General features: G+C 39.5%; 1 protein-coding gene across 4 annotated transcripts; it reads right to left on the bottom strand.

Moving 5' to 3' along the window:
• Positions 1 to 253: 253 nt before the first annotated feature.
• Positions 254 to 7,726, bottom strand: bcl6ab (BCL6A transcription repressor b). Of its 4 annotated transcripts, none has more exons than XM_063885081.1 (9): positions 7,646 to 7,726; positions 5,381 to 5,552; positions 4,639 to 4,860; positions 3,463 to 4,239; positions 3,252 to 3,379; positions 2,998 to 3,165; positions 2,616 to 2,746; positions 1,831 to 1,968; positions 254 to 1,499 (listed from the first exon to the last, which is right to left on the bottom strand). In XM_063885081.1, exons 1-9 carry the CDS (start codon positions 7,674 to 7,676, stop codon positions 1,356 to 1,358), a joined length of 1,911 nt encoding a protein of 636 aa, XP_063741151.1. In that variant the 5' UTR covers positions 7,677 to 7,726; the 3' UTR covers positions 254 to 1,355. The 4 variants fall into 4 exon arrangements, with proteins under 4 accessions (XP_063741151.1, XP_063741153.1, XP_063741152.1 ...); XM_063885083.1 differs by having other exon boundaries at positions 3,463 to 4,176; XM_063885082.1 differs by lacking the exon at positions 7,646 to 7,726 and adding an exon at positions 6,409 to 6,537.
• Positions 7,727 to 16,366: the final 8,640 nt, after the last annotated feature.

Genomic DNA, 16,366 nt, shown 5'->3' with positions numbered 1-16,366 from the left:
GGTCTACATTTTATTCTTTTGACTTCATTATTTTTAATGTGTTTTAAAGTAAAACGTTTCTTTGTTCTTTCAAGCATGTTTCTTATGTGCTTGAAGGCATCAGCTAAGTATAATGACATTCATATATTTAGAATGCAATTTATATTTTTTATTAATTAATTTTATTAATAATTGTTTTCTATTTCTATAAACTGTTTTTATAAGAGTGAAAACACAGGTCAGTTACATTAAGTTGAAAACAATGAACACGGGCTACATAATACATTTTTATTTTCATGTATCATATACATTTCATATATATCATCTGCAGATACAAAAGACATTTGCTTACATATTACTAGTATTCCTGAGCGGTTTTTTTTTAGCTTGAGGCCTGGTGCTTCTGCATTATAAGAGCTACACTCAACAAATAATCAGCTTTCAAAACATCGAGTACCAGCCATGCGTACACATGACTACAGGTCAATGTACCAAAGGTGACAGCAGTTCATAATTACCAGGGCTTTCATATGGTCAACGTTATAACACATTGGTAGTTAAACTGTGACGGTAGTGAGTAGAGAAGCGTGAATGTAAGGCACTTTTAATACACTGCTTTGTTAGAGTGCACTGTAATACACACGGTAGGTTAAAACACATCAAACTTTAATGATCCGGCTAAATCATTGCAGCACCAAAATGTAATTGAACAAACTGAGGAAAAAGTATAAATAGCAAGTGCAGAGTCTAACAAACAATCACGAGCTTAAGTAGAAATATTTGAAAGAAAAGTATGAAAATATATGAATTACAGCATTATGTTATGAGCATGTGCAAAATGCCAACAGGCTAGAAATAATTGCAAAATATATACATAGCATTTTCTTTTTAACATTATGAAAATAAAATACGTACCACAAACTACCAAACGGTAAAAATAAAGAGCTGTTGTGTAAGCAACAAATGTAACGTAAATATATTTGTACTCTGCCAGCAGACGGCAATCTGAAAATATATATTATCTTATTTACAAAAACGAAAAACTGCGAAAGGGTGACTACTGGGCAAATTCATACCGTTATCTGAAGCAAAACTGTAACAGTGATATCTCAGTCCCAACGACAGGGCTGTCCTTCAATGCTGCTTAAAATTCACATTCAAAACGTACATTCTGTTAAGACATTCACATGGAAAGCATAAACTTCTACAATCTTTGAAATACCAAAGGGAAATGTGCATCATTTACAAATGCATAAAGGGCAAACATATACATTTTTAACATTTATGTTTCTGTTTGAAAAAATACCTTATTACAGCACCGCAGCCGATGCAAAAGGAAAAGGGAAATAGAAATGACGGGGGGGGTACGGGGGCGCTCAGCAGGAGTCGACATGGCCCGTGATGATGTTGCTGGGGTTCCTGCGGTACTGAGCCTTGGTGTTGGTGACGGCGCCGTGCTTCTGTCGCAGGTGAAGCCTCAGCTGACTCTTGTGTCTGAAGTGAAGGTCGCATTTTTCACACTGGGAGAAAAGAAAAATCATTTCAAATTTGAAAGGGACCCTTTGATACTAATTTTCAGGGAGAAACTCCCTCTGAAGGAAACTTTGGGATTTTAACCTTAGTAGACCATTTACATGCACTAAAGCCTATAGAACACACTACAGGAAACGAAAAAAACTTTAAATGCATTATATGCCCGCTTTCAAGGGGCAGACTCATCCCCTACAGCTACAGGTGCTCTACGGGATTACCCCTCGGGATTTAATACTAATGATAGGCACGCGGGGGGGTAGGGATTACTCTCCTTTTAGCTCAATGGATAAGGAGGGAGCAGCTGAGGAGGAAGCTTACATGATAAGGCTTCTCTCCGGTGTGAATGCGCATGTGGCTCTTGAGCGTTTGCAGGTGGCGGAAGTGAGTTCCACAGATCTCACAGGGGTAAGGCTTCTCTCCGGTGTGGATTAAGACGTGGGCGCGGAGATGGGCCACCTGTGGGAAAAAAAAAATATATTAAACATTAGGTCTTTCTTAGGATTCTTATTAGCATTAGCATTGGCTATTCTTCCTTCGTTCAATTCACATACACGCAAACACATTTAAAACGAAGTGAATTTAAAATGATCATCTTTGACACCGTCATTAAGCCAAACACAAAAAAATAGTTGAGTTAAAGTCTTTACTGGCAGCTCCCAAGTCTGAGTTCTAAACAGTTCTTGCTTCTCCAGGTGTATTTTAAAATCGGCATGTTTTTGTGGGCAGAAAATAAATCTGGGTATATTTTTTCCAACTGTTGCTCTATAACGCAACATAAGAAGGTCCTCTCCTGCAACCTGATGGATGCTGTTTCAAAACACATGCTATTTAATCTTCAGCCTTTTAGTCAAAATAGCCACAGTCTGACTGCTGTCCATGAACTGATTCAGTCCCCTCTGCGGTTGACGCACGTTTGAATCCGTTTGTGGTCGCTTTACGAGTCTTATCCCCTCTATATTCTCTAAGATATCGATCTGTCTGGTGGCCAACATATCTAATAAAAAATGCTCAAGTCCAGATAAAATCACAAGCTATTGCTGTTTCAGCCCATTTCGAGTTTTCAAGTGGATTCTAAAATCATTATATTCCTTTGTTTTCTTCACCTGGACGAATCTGGAGCCGCATGTCTCGCACTTGTATGGCTTTTCTCCAGAGTGGATGCGGGTGTGTGTCTTTAGATTTGCTGGCCGGTTGAACTGAGCGCCGCAGATGTTGCAGTGGTAAGGCTTTGCACCTGGAAGTACACATCAGGTTATACAATGACTGAAACAGTCCCACCTGTGAGGTCAACTTGAAGTTACTTTAAAAGGCACACAATGTCATGTTCTGCCACTAGGGGTCTCTCAATCAAAACAACAACAAAGATGGAGATTGGGATAAAGTAATTACATAACGAAACAGCAAATATGACATAGTTCCAGTGGTTTTGAGACATATTAACGCAGAGATTCTATGTAATACTTTCAAAATAAAGTTTAGTCTTACCGGTGTGAACGGTCTTGTGGCTGGCTAAGTTCCCCTTGTAGCGGAAGGCGGCCTGGCAGCAGTCACACTTGTATGGCTTGTCACTGTGTACCTGGGCCATGTGTTCTTTTAGGGAGTCCTCCTCCGGGAACTTGGAGTCACACCCGTTGCAGAAGTAGATGTTGCTTTCTGCACAAAGAAGCAATAAAAACAATGAGATTTGAACATACCTCCATGGTTTGTCTTTCATATAATCCTGATCATTTGACACTTACCGCTGCCGGAGGAGGAATACTCCGAGTGTAGCTTGGTGGTGTCCTCTCTGCTGTAAGAGTCCGGAGAAAGGTGACCGATGTCCATGCACTGCGGGCTGTCACAACCACAGGAGGAGCATCTGCGGTAGCTGCGCGTAGAAAGACAACAGATTTAAAATAAGTTATTTGCTTTAAAAAATACCAAATCAACTGCTTATTTTCAGTGTTGTACCTGATGCTGCTACAGGTGCTGCTGCTGCAACTCTCCATGCTCTGCCCCGTGTGGATTTCTTCTCTGTGCTCGTCGGCTGCTTCTTCACCCTGCGCCTCACATGTTGCAGCACTCCTGCAGGGGCTCAGCATCGGGGACATGGGTGTAGATTCAGTGCCGCCTTCCCGACTCTCCTTATTATTCTCGTCAGGAGTTTGGTTCATAACGATCAGCTTGTACTTCTTCCAGTTGCGGGCCTTGGTGTCTTTGGAGCATTCTGATAACTGTCTGAGGCCCAGCGCTGCGTTCCTGCTGCTGTTGGACTCGGTCGGTGAGTTTGGCTGGCAGTCGGATCGGAGGGGGCTTTGCGGGCTGCAGATCACACCTTTGCTAAAACCTGGGGACAATCTTGGGCAGCCGTCGTCCTCCATGGGGGATATGGACCTCTTGGCAATATTGGTGGGGAAACTGGGGTGGGAGAGCATGGTGGTGGACTCGCTGTGAGTCACGCTGGGTACCTGCGAGCATCTTTGCTGGGACAAAGCCCCTTCTCTGGGAAGGTCGCTGATCTTATAGGGGCCTTCCAGCTTTGCAGAAGGAACCTGGGAGTCGCCGTAGACATGATAAGAACCGGATGTGTTGATCCCCCTGAAAACATTGGGGGTGTAGCCCTTGCATTCCTGGAGAGGGGACGGGACGATGTTTCTGAAGTTTGTCTCATTGTCGTCAAAGGTCCTGAAAGTAGGGACATCATCAGACAGATGTGACAAGCAGATCTGGGCCTCTTCAATGTGATGGCTGCGGAAACAAAGACAAAGTACGTGTTGGAGTGATACATTGATTTATGTTATTTAATAGTAAAACATTTACTTTCTTACTGTTTTTGTTCATAGAAAATGTTATTATTTATTGTAATTACTTTAGTCAATTAAAGTAATTCTTTATGCTTTTATTTTTTCAGGCAGTTTTGGGCACCGCTTGATTTGGGCACCTGGTGATGAAAATAATTGGACTAGTTGGTGGTGGGTATGGCGCACCAAAATGAGCAAATGTTTTTTTACCAGGAAAAACAAAGGAAAAGCCACCTGTAACATCATTATTGTATATATGTTGGATATTGCATTGTCTGTAATAAATGCACAAAACTCTTTCATTTACAGAGATATTAAAGTGTGCCACATTTTTATATTCGTGTACCTGGACTGGATGAACCTGAGGCAGGTGTCGGCCACGTGCTCCATCTGGAGGTAGATGGCTGTGTTCATGGTGGCCTGGACAAGACTGTCCTTCAGGTCCAGACAGGACGTGTACATGAAGTCCAGCAGGATTGAGAAACCCTTGGCGTCCACTTTGGGGTCCAAGCCTATGGCACTTAGGTTTGCATTCTTGGGGTCCATGAAGACAGAGTAAAAGAAGCCACTGTAGGAGAATAAAAGAAGAGGGGTTCAATGAATATCTTCAATAAATATCAGACTCCCTGACAGAAGGCCATGATGAGCTTCGACCCATGAGATCATTGATAAAACATGAACAAAAACATAACGTTTTGTTATCTCTACTGTATCTGTTTGAAGGAAGGGGGATACAACTGAAAACTTAACAATGAATTGTTTCTCTTTGTTTTGCTCAATTCATTTTCATCATTTAGTCAATATGATTTCCTTATGTAGGTTTTGTGTATTCAACTATGATTCTGAAGTCTACTTTTTTCAGAAGATTTTAGGAGTTCAAGACAATTATTCGAGGTGTGAAATTAGAGTGTGTGGCGGAGTCAGGATCAGCAGTTCTTCGAATACATCACACATTTAACATAAAGGCAGGTGGAAAGAAAATCACCTTGTGATTGACTGAATCAAAATATATGCACCCAGAAAAAGCCCTTAATTGAGCCCAGTCCATAGGTACTCATGCTGTCTGTGTCAGATCTGATGGTGCATACCTGCAGGCTACCAAGATGGCCTTGTGAGCATGAAAATGCTGTCCGTCCACCTGTATGGCGACATCAGTCAGGATGTTCCGACTGCGGAGGCGGTTGAAGTTGAGCAGGACGTCGCCCGCATGGCGTGTGAATTGAATGCAGCCATCAGCAGTCATGGCCATGCTGTCAAAATCTGATGGAAGAGGAAAATCATAAATTCAGAGTGAGTTGGAGATACCTTTTTCTGGGTAGATGAATAACAATGCAGTTAAATTGGCATCTACATGAGCATAACTATAGCAGATGAGGTATTTTCATTTAACTTAAAGTGTAACTTCACCTGTCTTATTCAGAAATGTTGGGTGGTTTTATTTTGTCAGCTGTGGCCTTGGGAGGCTCAGTACTGATTTCAAACAGAAGATGGCATGCTGAGCCATTTAAAATCTGTAAGAAATGTCAATATTGTAATAAACCCCAGGCTTCAGTATTTCATCACAAAACAGTCAGTGCACAGTAACTAAGTACTTTTACTCAAGGACTATATTTAAGTATAATTTGGAGTTACTGGTACTTTACTTGAGTATTTTAATTTCCTGCTACTTTATTCCTCTACTTAGCTGGAATTTTAGGCAAATATTGTACTTTTTACTTCACATATTTATTATTCAAAAGAATAAGACGAAATATGATCAACAAATTATAATCTATTAGTGAATTTCACAATATACACAGCAGTATTTAAAAATGTAAGATACAGTTATACCGGCTGAAACATTTAAGTGATGAAGACATTTATGTGGCAATAATTATAATACAATAATATACTTTATTCTAAAATAAGTGAAAAATAAGTCATTCTTGTACTTCAAATATATGTTGATGCTAATTTGCATACACTTTGCATATTATGCTACACTGAGTTAAGAATGTTATTACCCAAAAATGTGCCACACCTAAATCTTTTCTCTGTTTTGGTAATAAAGCGTCAATTATACATGAATGAACATTCATTAAATATGATAATAAACGCTCTTGTCATATGTCATCACCTCTGGCTCATTCGTCTGCAACAGCAGCCAGATGCCTTCAAGGACTGAGATCAAAACAAGCTTTGAAGCTAACAACTGTCCTGACAGCGCCTCATCAAAGAGAGGCGCCATTGCAGAGAGAAAAGTCGAAGGGAGTTTCAGTTAATCGTTTAATTAAAAATAAGAAACAAATACGCAATGATTCATATTTGAATTGATTGAAAATTGTGTCTTTATAATTCCGATGCGACATCAAATGGCAAAGAAAATAATACCATAAAGTATAGCTTAATTGCGGACTGTTTTTAACGGATAACCAGTTTGATAACAGTGTCCCCATGTGTACTTTGCAGTTTCCCCGCATGTAGCAGCGCAGTGCTGGCAGCCTGTGGGTTGTAAACGTGTTTGACGTTGAGCACATTCCGTCCTGACAGCTCAGATTAGATTGCCAGTACACAGAGAGGTTTCCTGTTCCCCCTCTATAAGTACAACTCATCTACATTAACCCAGTATAAGATTTACTCTGCTCCAGCCAAACTAACCCAGAGTTATTTAGGGGTAAAACTAAACTGCGACGGTGTGTTTTGGCAGGTTGTGATTCCAAGGAGTGGTTAGTTGTTGCTGCTTAACTTCGTTCGGCAGCGAGCCACCGAGCAGGCCAGCACAAGTTTAGAAACGGGGTTAAGTCAGGGGACGGCTTTAATTATGTCTCTAAAACTGTGTTTTTACGACGGAAACTAATAAGGGAAATGCCTCGGTTGTGCATATTAAACACTCAGTGAGGTGAAAAGATTGTTTCTCGACATGAGAAAATGCGCATAGAGAATCAGACGTCACAAAACCAGCCCGACAAGTACTGTTGCGCCACTTTTGCAGCCTCTATTGCCAAATGCTGCAGCAAACACAACTATAAAAGGTGTACATGTATTCAAATATAGATACAAACTCAAACTGCTGCGTTAGTTAAAGGTTCACGTCGCGAGGCTGCTGTTTGTTGTGTAGCGGCAGCTATTAAAGTAAAAGTGACTACATTGAACAAGCTAAACAAGTCACACTTCCGTTTAAAACAATCAAAAGCAGTGCAGCTATCAAAGTCATACATTAAATCTGTTAGTTCAGTTCTATCTAAAGGTATCACAAAATATTCAACATATTAATAAAGGAAAATAATCATGCCCAGGGGCAGCCACAAGAGCAACTTGTACTTCACTACACTTCTGACCTAATGCTGAGAAAAAAGGAAGGAAAAAAAAGTCACCTTGTAAAAGTTTCCTCGAAACTCTGTGCATCACCAGTTCTGAGAATCCAGTTCTAAGAAACACAGTGGCTTAATTCTCGGAATTTCAACAGAGGACCGTACCATTATCTGTTGGGCGGGGGAGCTACGTACCCACGTATGTGTCATTTCCTCCCTAATATCGTTAATATTCTGCGCCACAACATTTATCTGCTCAGTAACATCTACTTTTCATAGTTGTTTGTAGGGTCGTTATGGAATATAACCGTAGAATAAGTAGTTTATTAGTGTGTGTCGTAGTTAAATAATCTTCCTGTGTAGTGGAAGGGTCCAAGTGCAAGGTCAGCTGACCGAGTTATAAATACCGTGGGGAATATGAGAGCATGTAAACCTGCCTGAGGTGCAACGAACACTTGAGAAAAGTTATATTATCTAGTATTTTTCAAATATAATATTCCTGTTATAGTTATTTGTTTTATTCCCCTTATACCCACTTCGTCTTACTAGCAGCAGTTAAGCAGCAAGTTCAAGTTGCTATGCGGATTTAACTGTCTAGTAAGCAAATATGGTAAGAAATACTGCGATTTTTTTATTTAAATTAAAGTAATTATACTATAGTGAAGGAGTATTCTGTTACATGTACAAGTTGAAATCAATTCTATTAGCATTAAGTACCAAAACAAAACAAAAAATTGCATTATTCAGAATGGCCCATTTCATAATAAAATAAATATCACTGGATTGTAGTTAGTGATCCATTAATGTGTTCACCATTGAAGTTTTGCAGCTGGTAAAAGTGGAGCTAACATAATAACTTTGTATACTGTATACTTTTACAGGTGTCCTAGTCCATAATACAAAACTAATAATTTAACTGCAACATATTTATTTGAATGCATTTTGACTTTATACAAGTTTGTGTTGAAGATTTTGGAGCCATTCTTTTATGACATCCTATGTTTAATGAAATGCGATTGTGATAGAGTGAGCTATATGTGTAAGGGTACATTAAGTCCTCAACGCTCCGAAAAGCTCACTTGCACTCGTCTGGTGTTCCCACCACTTCCTGTCCCACCATCCCAGCTGTTTACTCATCGGGGTAACACACAATCCCAGATAGATAGATAGAATTGGAGGATGAAACCCTCTTTATTTGTCACATACATGCACACAGCAGAGCACACACAGTGGAATTGGTCCTCTGCATTTAACCCATCCTAGTACTAGGAGCAGTGGGCAGCTATTGTGCAGATGTATACTTAATGACGAAGGAGTCAAGAAGTTAGAGTCTTGTTGCTTTTTAATGAACAACTAACAGCAAGTTCCTGAATAATGAACTACTGTTGAGACAGACTGCTGTGTGTTAATGAATGCTCCTAGATATCTGACCATTTTCTTCATGACTTGTTCCTTATTATTCAAAATCAGCTGCCAAATGACACAAAATCATACATATTTTTCTTTGTCGCTTTAAAAAAAGAAAACTGGTTCCTTGGGCAACTACCCAGGATCCTGTGTGCTTTATGAAATGTGTTGTGTGAATCTATTCTGTAACATGTTCATATCTACATAACCTCAGTTTATTTAGAAATATGGTTGGCAGGCTTATTCTTTAACTAAATGCATGTGATCACATTGCAATATATATATAAAAGAATGCTTTGCTATAAGACAGGAAACCACACCCCCTGTACTTAATAATAATAATAATAATAATAATAATAATAATAATAATAATAATAATAATAATAATTGTAGTATTATTATTCACAAATGTGTTAATAATCATAGATCAACTTTAAAGCTTGCCATTATTTTATTACAGTATTACAGTTTACTGCAGTTCTACGTGTGTTGTCCAACTGGTGTTACCGTACCTCTACAAAAGCTTGACTCTGCATGCAAGGGTCTATAGGGCAGGGATTTTCCATAATTTATTATGTTTTTATTCTCACTAAATTACAACTTTATTTTCAAAATATAACTTTTGTCTCAAAATATACAGCTTCTTGGGGAACCCGAGATATGGTTTGAGTGCAGAAAGTTCTGAACTTGGGCATAAATCTTGCTTAAACACAAAGCTATTAAAGTCTGAAAATGTATAAACAAATTAAAGTGAATAAATGCATTACTAGGGTGAAATGGTGCCTGATTCATATTTTAAGGTTTTACTTTCCCAAATAAAGGACCCAAAATTGTAGGAAATCTTGTCTACATGTGCGCAGGAATAACATAAAATATATGAAAGCAATACATTATTCATGAAAGCCACTATATTTTATTATATTTTTATGTTTTGAATTGTAGCCTAGCATCTGAATTTTGAGTTTTCCTTTGCGAAATTAAAGAATGTTCTACTATAAATGGTGCACAAATATCCTTGAATTTGCAAACACATAGTCAATATTACCATATGCAAAATTCAAAATGCGCAAATTGGGGCCGTGCTAGGTGGCAGCCTGTTGCAGCAGCTCCCTGTGTCTTATTGATATATAATATATTGATATGTCTTTTTTTCTACTTTTAATCTTTAAAAAAAATTCCCAGTTTTGGATGAATAAAGTAATTATGATTCTGATTCTGATGCCCCTTTATAAACAGCATGCATACTTTAAACCTCGTTATATTGGCTCTGCAATTGTTTAAAAGTAATTGTAGTTCATTGTAGCAGCACATTCCTATGGATAGGTCATATTTAACAACATTCAACATTACAAGTAATTGTTCAACTCACGTTACATTAACAAAACAATGTGTTTACTACTCCTTAGTCTATTAAAAAATCTGAAATGACTGCAAGAATTATGACCTACACATAAAAATAAGCATTAACCAGAAAAACTGCATTTTGTTCCTGACATTAGGTCTACTGAATATGTTGTTGAAGAGAAAAACTCTTTGACAGAATTCTTCCCCGTTAAATAAATGTGCAGTGCAGCTCAACAGGTCTAAATTACAGCTGTTCAGGTGGCTATGGCAACAAAGAGGTCTATTTCTAGTTAATGTTTTCCCTCAAGATGTTTTTCCCCTGCGGTTATCTTTAGTGGCTCAAGTTTCTGTGGTCCGTTCATCTTCACATCCTTTTGAAAGAAGTGTTCTTACTGTTTTTTAAGCAGAGACAGAGCTGTCAGTCAGTACACAGAGCCTTTTCAGAAAAATTAACCTCAGATTTCATGGTTTAGTTTGTCTATTTGCTGGCAAGAAGTGCATCGATTTGATCAGTCAGTCCTTTCCCATGCTCGTATCGCTGCAGCATCTTAAGAGTCAGGTTAGCTGCAGAGCAACAGCAGATAACGAGGAGCAGATGTGTAACACACAAACTGCTGCTGTGTGGTAGATAGCTGCACATTTAAGAGTCTAATCACACAAACATGTTGCTTCTGGTTCCATTTGCAGATCAAATATCTGTCAGTTTGTTTGTTTTCTGCAAGGAAGTTTTCATTCTTGTTGCAAGAACAGAAATAATTACCTAAAATATCAGCTAAATTTGCTCAAAGCAATCAAAAATGTGTCTGATATTGGTGTTCATTACAGAGAGGAGATGAGGGGTTATTGTCAAAGCAACTAAACAGGCACGCCAGTATTTGTTATTGCACCTCCACAATGTTGGTGGGCTTTTAAGAGACAAATTGAAAAATAATTGTAAAAAATCAAAAAAGCAGCAGAGGCTGTGGCTCAAGTCCCAAAAATAATTGATCCCAAATTTCCCATAATGCAACTTGACGGTAAGTGCTATCTACCTTTTATGCACATTTTTAATTTGTGTGGGAATGCCCCAAAATGTTAAAAAATACTGAAATATTGCAACAAAAGTGTTATGCATTATGCAGGTTGGAAGAAAAGAGTTGTGAAATTTTGCAACACATTTTTTGGGGAAAAATGTGAACGAGCGGTCTACTGAGGTTTAGAATGACAAATAGATGAAGAAAAAAATACCCAAATATGGTTCCATTCAGTTTTTTTTAATTTCTACTACTTTAATTACATTATCTTGTTGAGCTCTCTGCTGACAATGGTAAAATGATTTTTCCAGATCTTTGGTGCTACCTACTCTTTATCTCGATGATCTCCTAATGATCAACAACAGTAGTGAAGGAAAACGAGCATTGACTCGTATTTTCTTTGGCAGATTTTGGGGAGAATCGGACAACATTCGGATTACACTTGGATGGAAACCTGACCAATCTCTTACCCTAGACATGTTTCTCCCCACTTCTTCCAAAGTCAACATTTAAAGTTTCTTCTTAATTGGAGGTCTTCAAGTCAACTCCCAAATAAACCCCTGATATCATAGAGGTGTCATTGGGGTTAAGCTGCCTTCACATGACAAGCGGTATGGCTCTGTGCTGACGTTGGCGTGGTAAAAAAAAAAAAAAAGAAAACTTAAAATTCAAAGATTCAAATTTGATTGCCACTGTCCTTTCAGCGCAACCAATCAGATAACGGCTGTGCTAAGCGGCGCAAGCTAACAGAGGAGATAGCAACTGTTTTCACCGCAAGGCTCTGTGCAAAGACAGCAAAGAGCAAATTGCATAACGTGATAGAAAATATAAAGCAAATACACATAATATTTTTAATAACTATTTTCACTGACTGAGGAGCGCTAACCATTACAAATAGACAAAGATAAGTGAAATGGTGGCATGCCCCTTAAAAAAAAAAAAGTTAAACACAAAAGCTGCAGAAAGATCAACAAAAAACAACAACACGTTTCTTCGTGTGACATCCTTTTCTTATATTCTCTAGAGCCTGTTTGAAGAATGCATGAAAACAACACAGCATGGAATTTTTCCAGCCAACCCTGGAACCAATGTGTTGCCTTTCTCAACTCCTCCTCTGCCAGTAAAAAAAAAGGCTGTGCTATGTGTTAACAAGCGCTCCCCCACCCCCTCTCGTGAACTCCGCTGACCTGTGCCTAAGACGCAGACGGATATCAACGTTCCTGTGCTAAAACATGACCCAGGCACATGGTTCCCTGACAGGGATCAAAGGCCACAACGGTAAAATATGACTCTGAAACTAGCTCTGTCCTCGTAGACATATAGCCTTTGGGGGAAGAAAGGGAAGTGCTCATTTCTGTTAAACAAGGAGCATGCACTTGAATTTGGGAGAAAGATTTGCGAAGCAATAGACTGTGGTGCAGTGCAACAGAAAGCAAATAAAATACTTGTTTGTGAACAACATGTCCAAAGGTAAACAAGACACATTAAAACATTTATTGTTTGATTTTTCTAGCATGAAACACTACATAATCTGTGTGAGCTCATGAACTTTCAACAGCTTTCATGTAGCCAGTGTGGGACTAAGTGAGAAGTAAACTGTTTGAGGTCTGCAGTTTTTACATAATGACCGGTGAACTTCAGGTGACCCCAGATACATCAAAACAACGTTGGTTACAGACATCCAATACTGACTTAGCCAGGGGTTTTTCTTTCTTTCGGTCACTCTATGTCCACATTTAACTGGGCCCTATCATGCTCTTCTTCAGGTGCATATCAGTATTTAATGTCTTTACTGGGACATGTCTCCATGCTTTAATGTTCAAAAAGCTCTTTATTTTTCTCATACTGCCTGTGCTGCAGCATATTTTTTCACCCTCTGTCTGAAACCAGAGCCCAGTCTGCTCTGATTGGTTAGCTGGTCGGCTTTGTTGTGTTTGGTCAACTGCTTAGAGATGTCCCGTCCCTTAGCCTATCACAAATAATATGTTGGAGCACTAGACAATAGAAGCGGGAGTGTTACATAGTGATGTCATTTTGTGTGGGAGAGAAACCTTTTTTTTGGGGGGGGGGGGGGTTTACCTTTAATCGGAGATGACAGTGGAGAGTGGGAGAGAGCGTCGGGGTGGGATCCGGAAAGGACCACGGGTCGGGAATGGAACCCGGGTCGCCGGCATACGGTGCAGGTGCCCCAGCCAGTTGCGCCACGGCCGGGGCCAAGAGAGAAACCTTTGATGATGGTTAACATGCACAAACACCTTTCAGTCAGACAACTCGCGTGTTTCATTAATATGTTTATTAGAAACAGTATATAGTTTGAGTTTGGCGTCTACACTCCACTTATTTATGTAGAACATTGAGTGATGATTAGATAACTATCCCCGAGCCTACAGGTGGAAGCTGGGGAGGAAGCTGGACTGGTGGTGGGGCAGGCGAGCATCGCCAACGTGAATGCAGCAGCAGTGAGGTGAACATATTAGCAGCGTGGAAGCAGCAGTAGTAGCAGCAGCTGCATTAGCGAGGTAGGCGGATCCAACAGTTTAAATAGAGCGCCAAATTAGGAGACCATGTTTGGTTGGTTGCAAGTGCGAGAGGGGCGTTAGGTGCGAATGTATCATTGGTGCTCGAGTTGACTGCCTGAACTAGCTCGCAGGCTTCGCCCCATTTATTAAACACTACAGGAAAAGGAAAACTACAAAAAGCATAATAGGGCCTCTTTAAGTGAAACCTAATTGGCAATAAAACTCAGTGTTTTTTTTTAATGATAAATAAGTTGCCAGAATGCAAAACAAAAGCATCAAATAACCCCTCCCCCAAACAGTGGTCTGGTCTACGCCCTGCAGGTTCTCAAATCCTTTTAACTCTCCTGTGTTATAGTAGTTTAATGAATCATTTGTATCTTTTCATGTTTATTTATGAAAAGTGGTCCCCAGCTAGAGAAAGCTGAGTCTCCCTGGTCACAATAGTACCATTTAAGTTTGGTTTAGTAGAATTTGAGCAATAAGGATTCTCACATGCATGTATTTCTGAACATGGCAACTATAAATTAATCTCTTAACAAGGAATTGGTTCAGACTTGCAGCTCAAACATGGTCCACAATCTGCCAATAATTCAGAACACATCTTATCTGCAGGTATTCTCATGTGGCATATTGGGGCAGAAAGCAAGTTTCATAAACAGTACAGTTTGATCTTTCAACTTCAAACCGGAACCAATGCTATTCATTACTTTCATATCTGTGGTTTCAACAGCCAGGGCTGCACTGAAGACGGGGACATTCCTCTGCGTAGTTTCATAAAAGGGGAAAAGTTTCCTTTCTGTACTCAAATTTTTAAAATCCCATGTTGTATTTGGGTGGTTTATCGCCTTAAGCTGGAGCTGCTTTTGTTGCTACAGGTGCACAAATAAATTTAACATAGGAAGTTCATCGCTATTCCATTGAGATCATAACAGTAATGAATTAAAAGGAGAAAAAGTTAGTGAATTATGTTATGTTAAGACAATTAACATTTAAGAACTTTATTTAGGTGCAGCATTTTCACTGAGTTACCGAGAACTTGCTAAAAACTAAAACAGGCCAGTTGGCTGTGTTACTTGACACCGACCAAAATATAAGTCACATTATTTGGGTCATCCTGGTGGTTTCAGGTCAAATGAGGACAGAGAGTCATGTCCGCATGGTCCAACCTCAAATAAAATGCTTGGATGGGATTCATGAATGGTGGTTTTGTTGCACTGCAGAGAATGCATCCACAGTTAAAAGTGGCTAATTGATTACATGAAGAGGAAAAGTCAGTTCTGAGCACCAATCTGTGCATAGAGACAGTATACAGTGCTATCATAATCTAGAAGCTGATCTGCCACTGTCTTTGGCCAGAATGGACAACTCTCACTTCTCAGTCGGTTTTAGTTGAAAATATATTAATGGTCAAACAAACATTTGACACCATTAAGGACAGTCTAGCAGCAAAGTTGGCTTTTAAATCTTTCTTTTATGTGTTGAAGGTAGAATTAAGCAAAGTTTACCTTGGTTTGATTGTGGGACAATAAAAACACATATTGCAACACTACCTCTCACTTTAATTTATCTGTGGAAAAGTACCAGGGGACACTGTGTGACCATGGTGGATTCCCCTGTTGTTTTACAGCTAAGCCTCTGGGAGGGGGTAGGGCGGCAGAGAGGTGGGGGTTTGTGTGTGTATGCATGTGAGAGAGTGAGGGAAGTTATTGATGTGATTGGCTTTCTCGCCCGAGAAATAGAGCAGCCGGGAAAATTTGGATGAGGAAAATGAATAAAGAATGATGTCTTTCATCTCAACAACAACTTTCCCTGTTAGCCCACGAGCTGACTTTACCTCAATGACTGAATGGATAATCTAACACATTTAAGTGAAAGTGGCAAAAAAAAGAAAGAAAAAGGAAGCTAAAAGCCAAGAGATGATCCTAAAGTCTGCATTATATTAAAAAAGGTATTGCTCTACTAATCCAGCATTTTAGGTTCAAATTCCTTGTTAAAACCTGTTTTGGTGGTGCCATACGCTTTTCACTTCTTAATGATGCTCTGAACAGTACTCAGAGGGATAGCTAATGCTTTCGTAATCTTTTTGTAGCCTTTACCTTACTGGTGCCTTCCTGCAACTTTATCCTGGAGGCCTTTTGAAAGCATATTTCTAACCAATTTGAATGTTTTGAAGTATGAACTACAAGTGGAATGCTAATAAGCAACTGGATAATAAACTGGATAATAAGCTGGACGAACTCCGTAGCAGGGTGGCATTTCAACGGGACATTAAGACCTGTAATGTTTTGGTTTTCACGGAGACTTGGCTCGACCCCACGATACCGGACGCCGCCATTGCTCCACACGCATTCTCCATTCATCGGCAGGACCGGACAATAAACTCAGGGAAGAGCAAGGGAGGAGGTGTGTGCTTCCTGATTAACAACAAGTGGTGCTCAGATCTGGAGATAATTTCTTCGGACTGTTCTCCCAGCCTAGAGCACATCATGGTCGGATGCCGG

This window comes from Eleginops maclovinus, chromosome 6, assembly GCF_036324505.1.
Source record: "Eleginops maclovinus isolate JMC-PN-2008 ecotype Puerto Natales chromosome 6, JC_Emac_rtc_rv5, whole genome shotgun sequence".
Classification (NCBI taxonomy): Eukaryota; Metazoa; Chordata; class Actinopteri; order Perciformes; family Eleginopidae; genus Eleginops; species Eleginops maclovinus.
The sequence above is the reverse complement of the archived record's forward strand: the minus strand, read 5'-3'. Positions and strand labels throughout refer to the sequence as shown.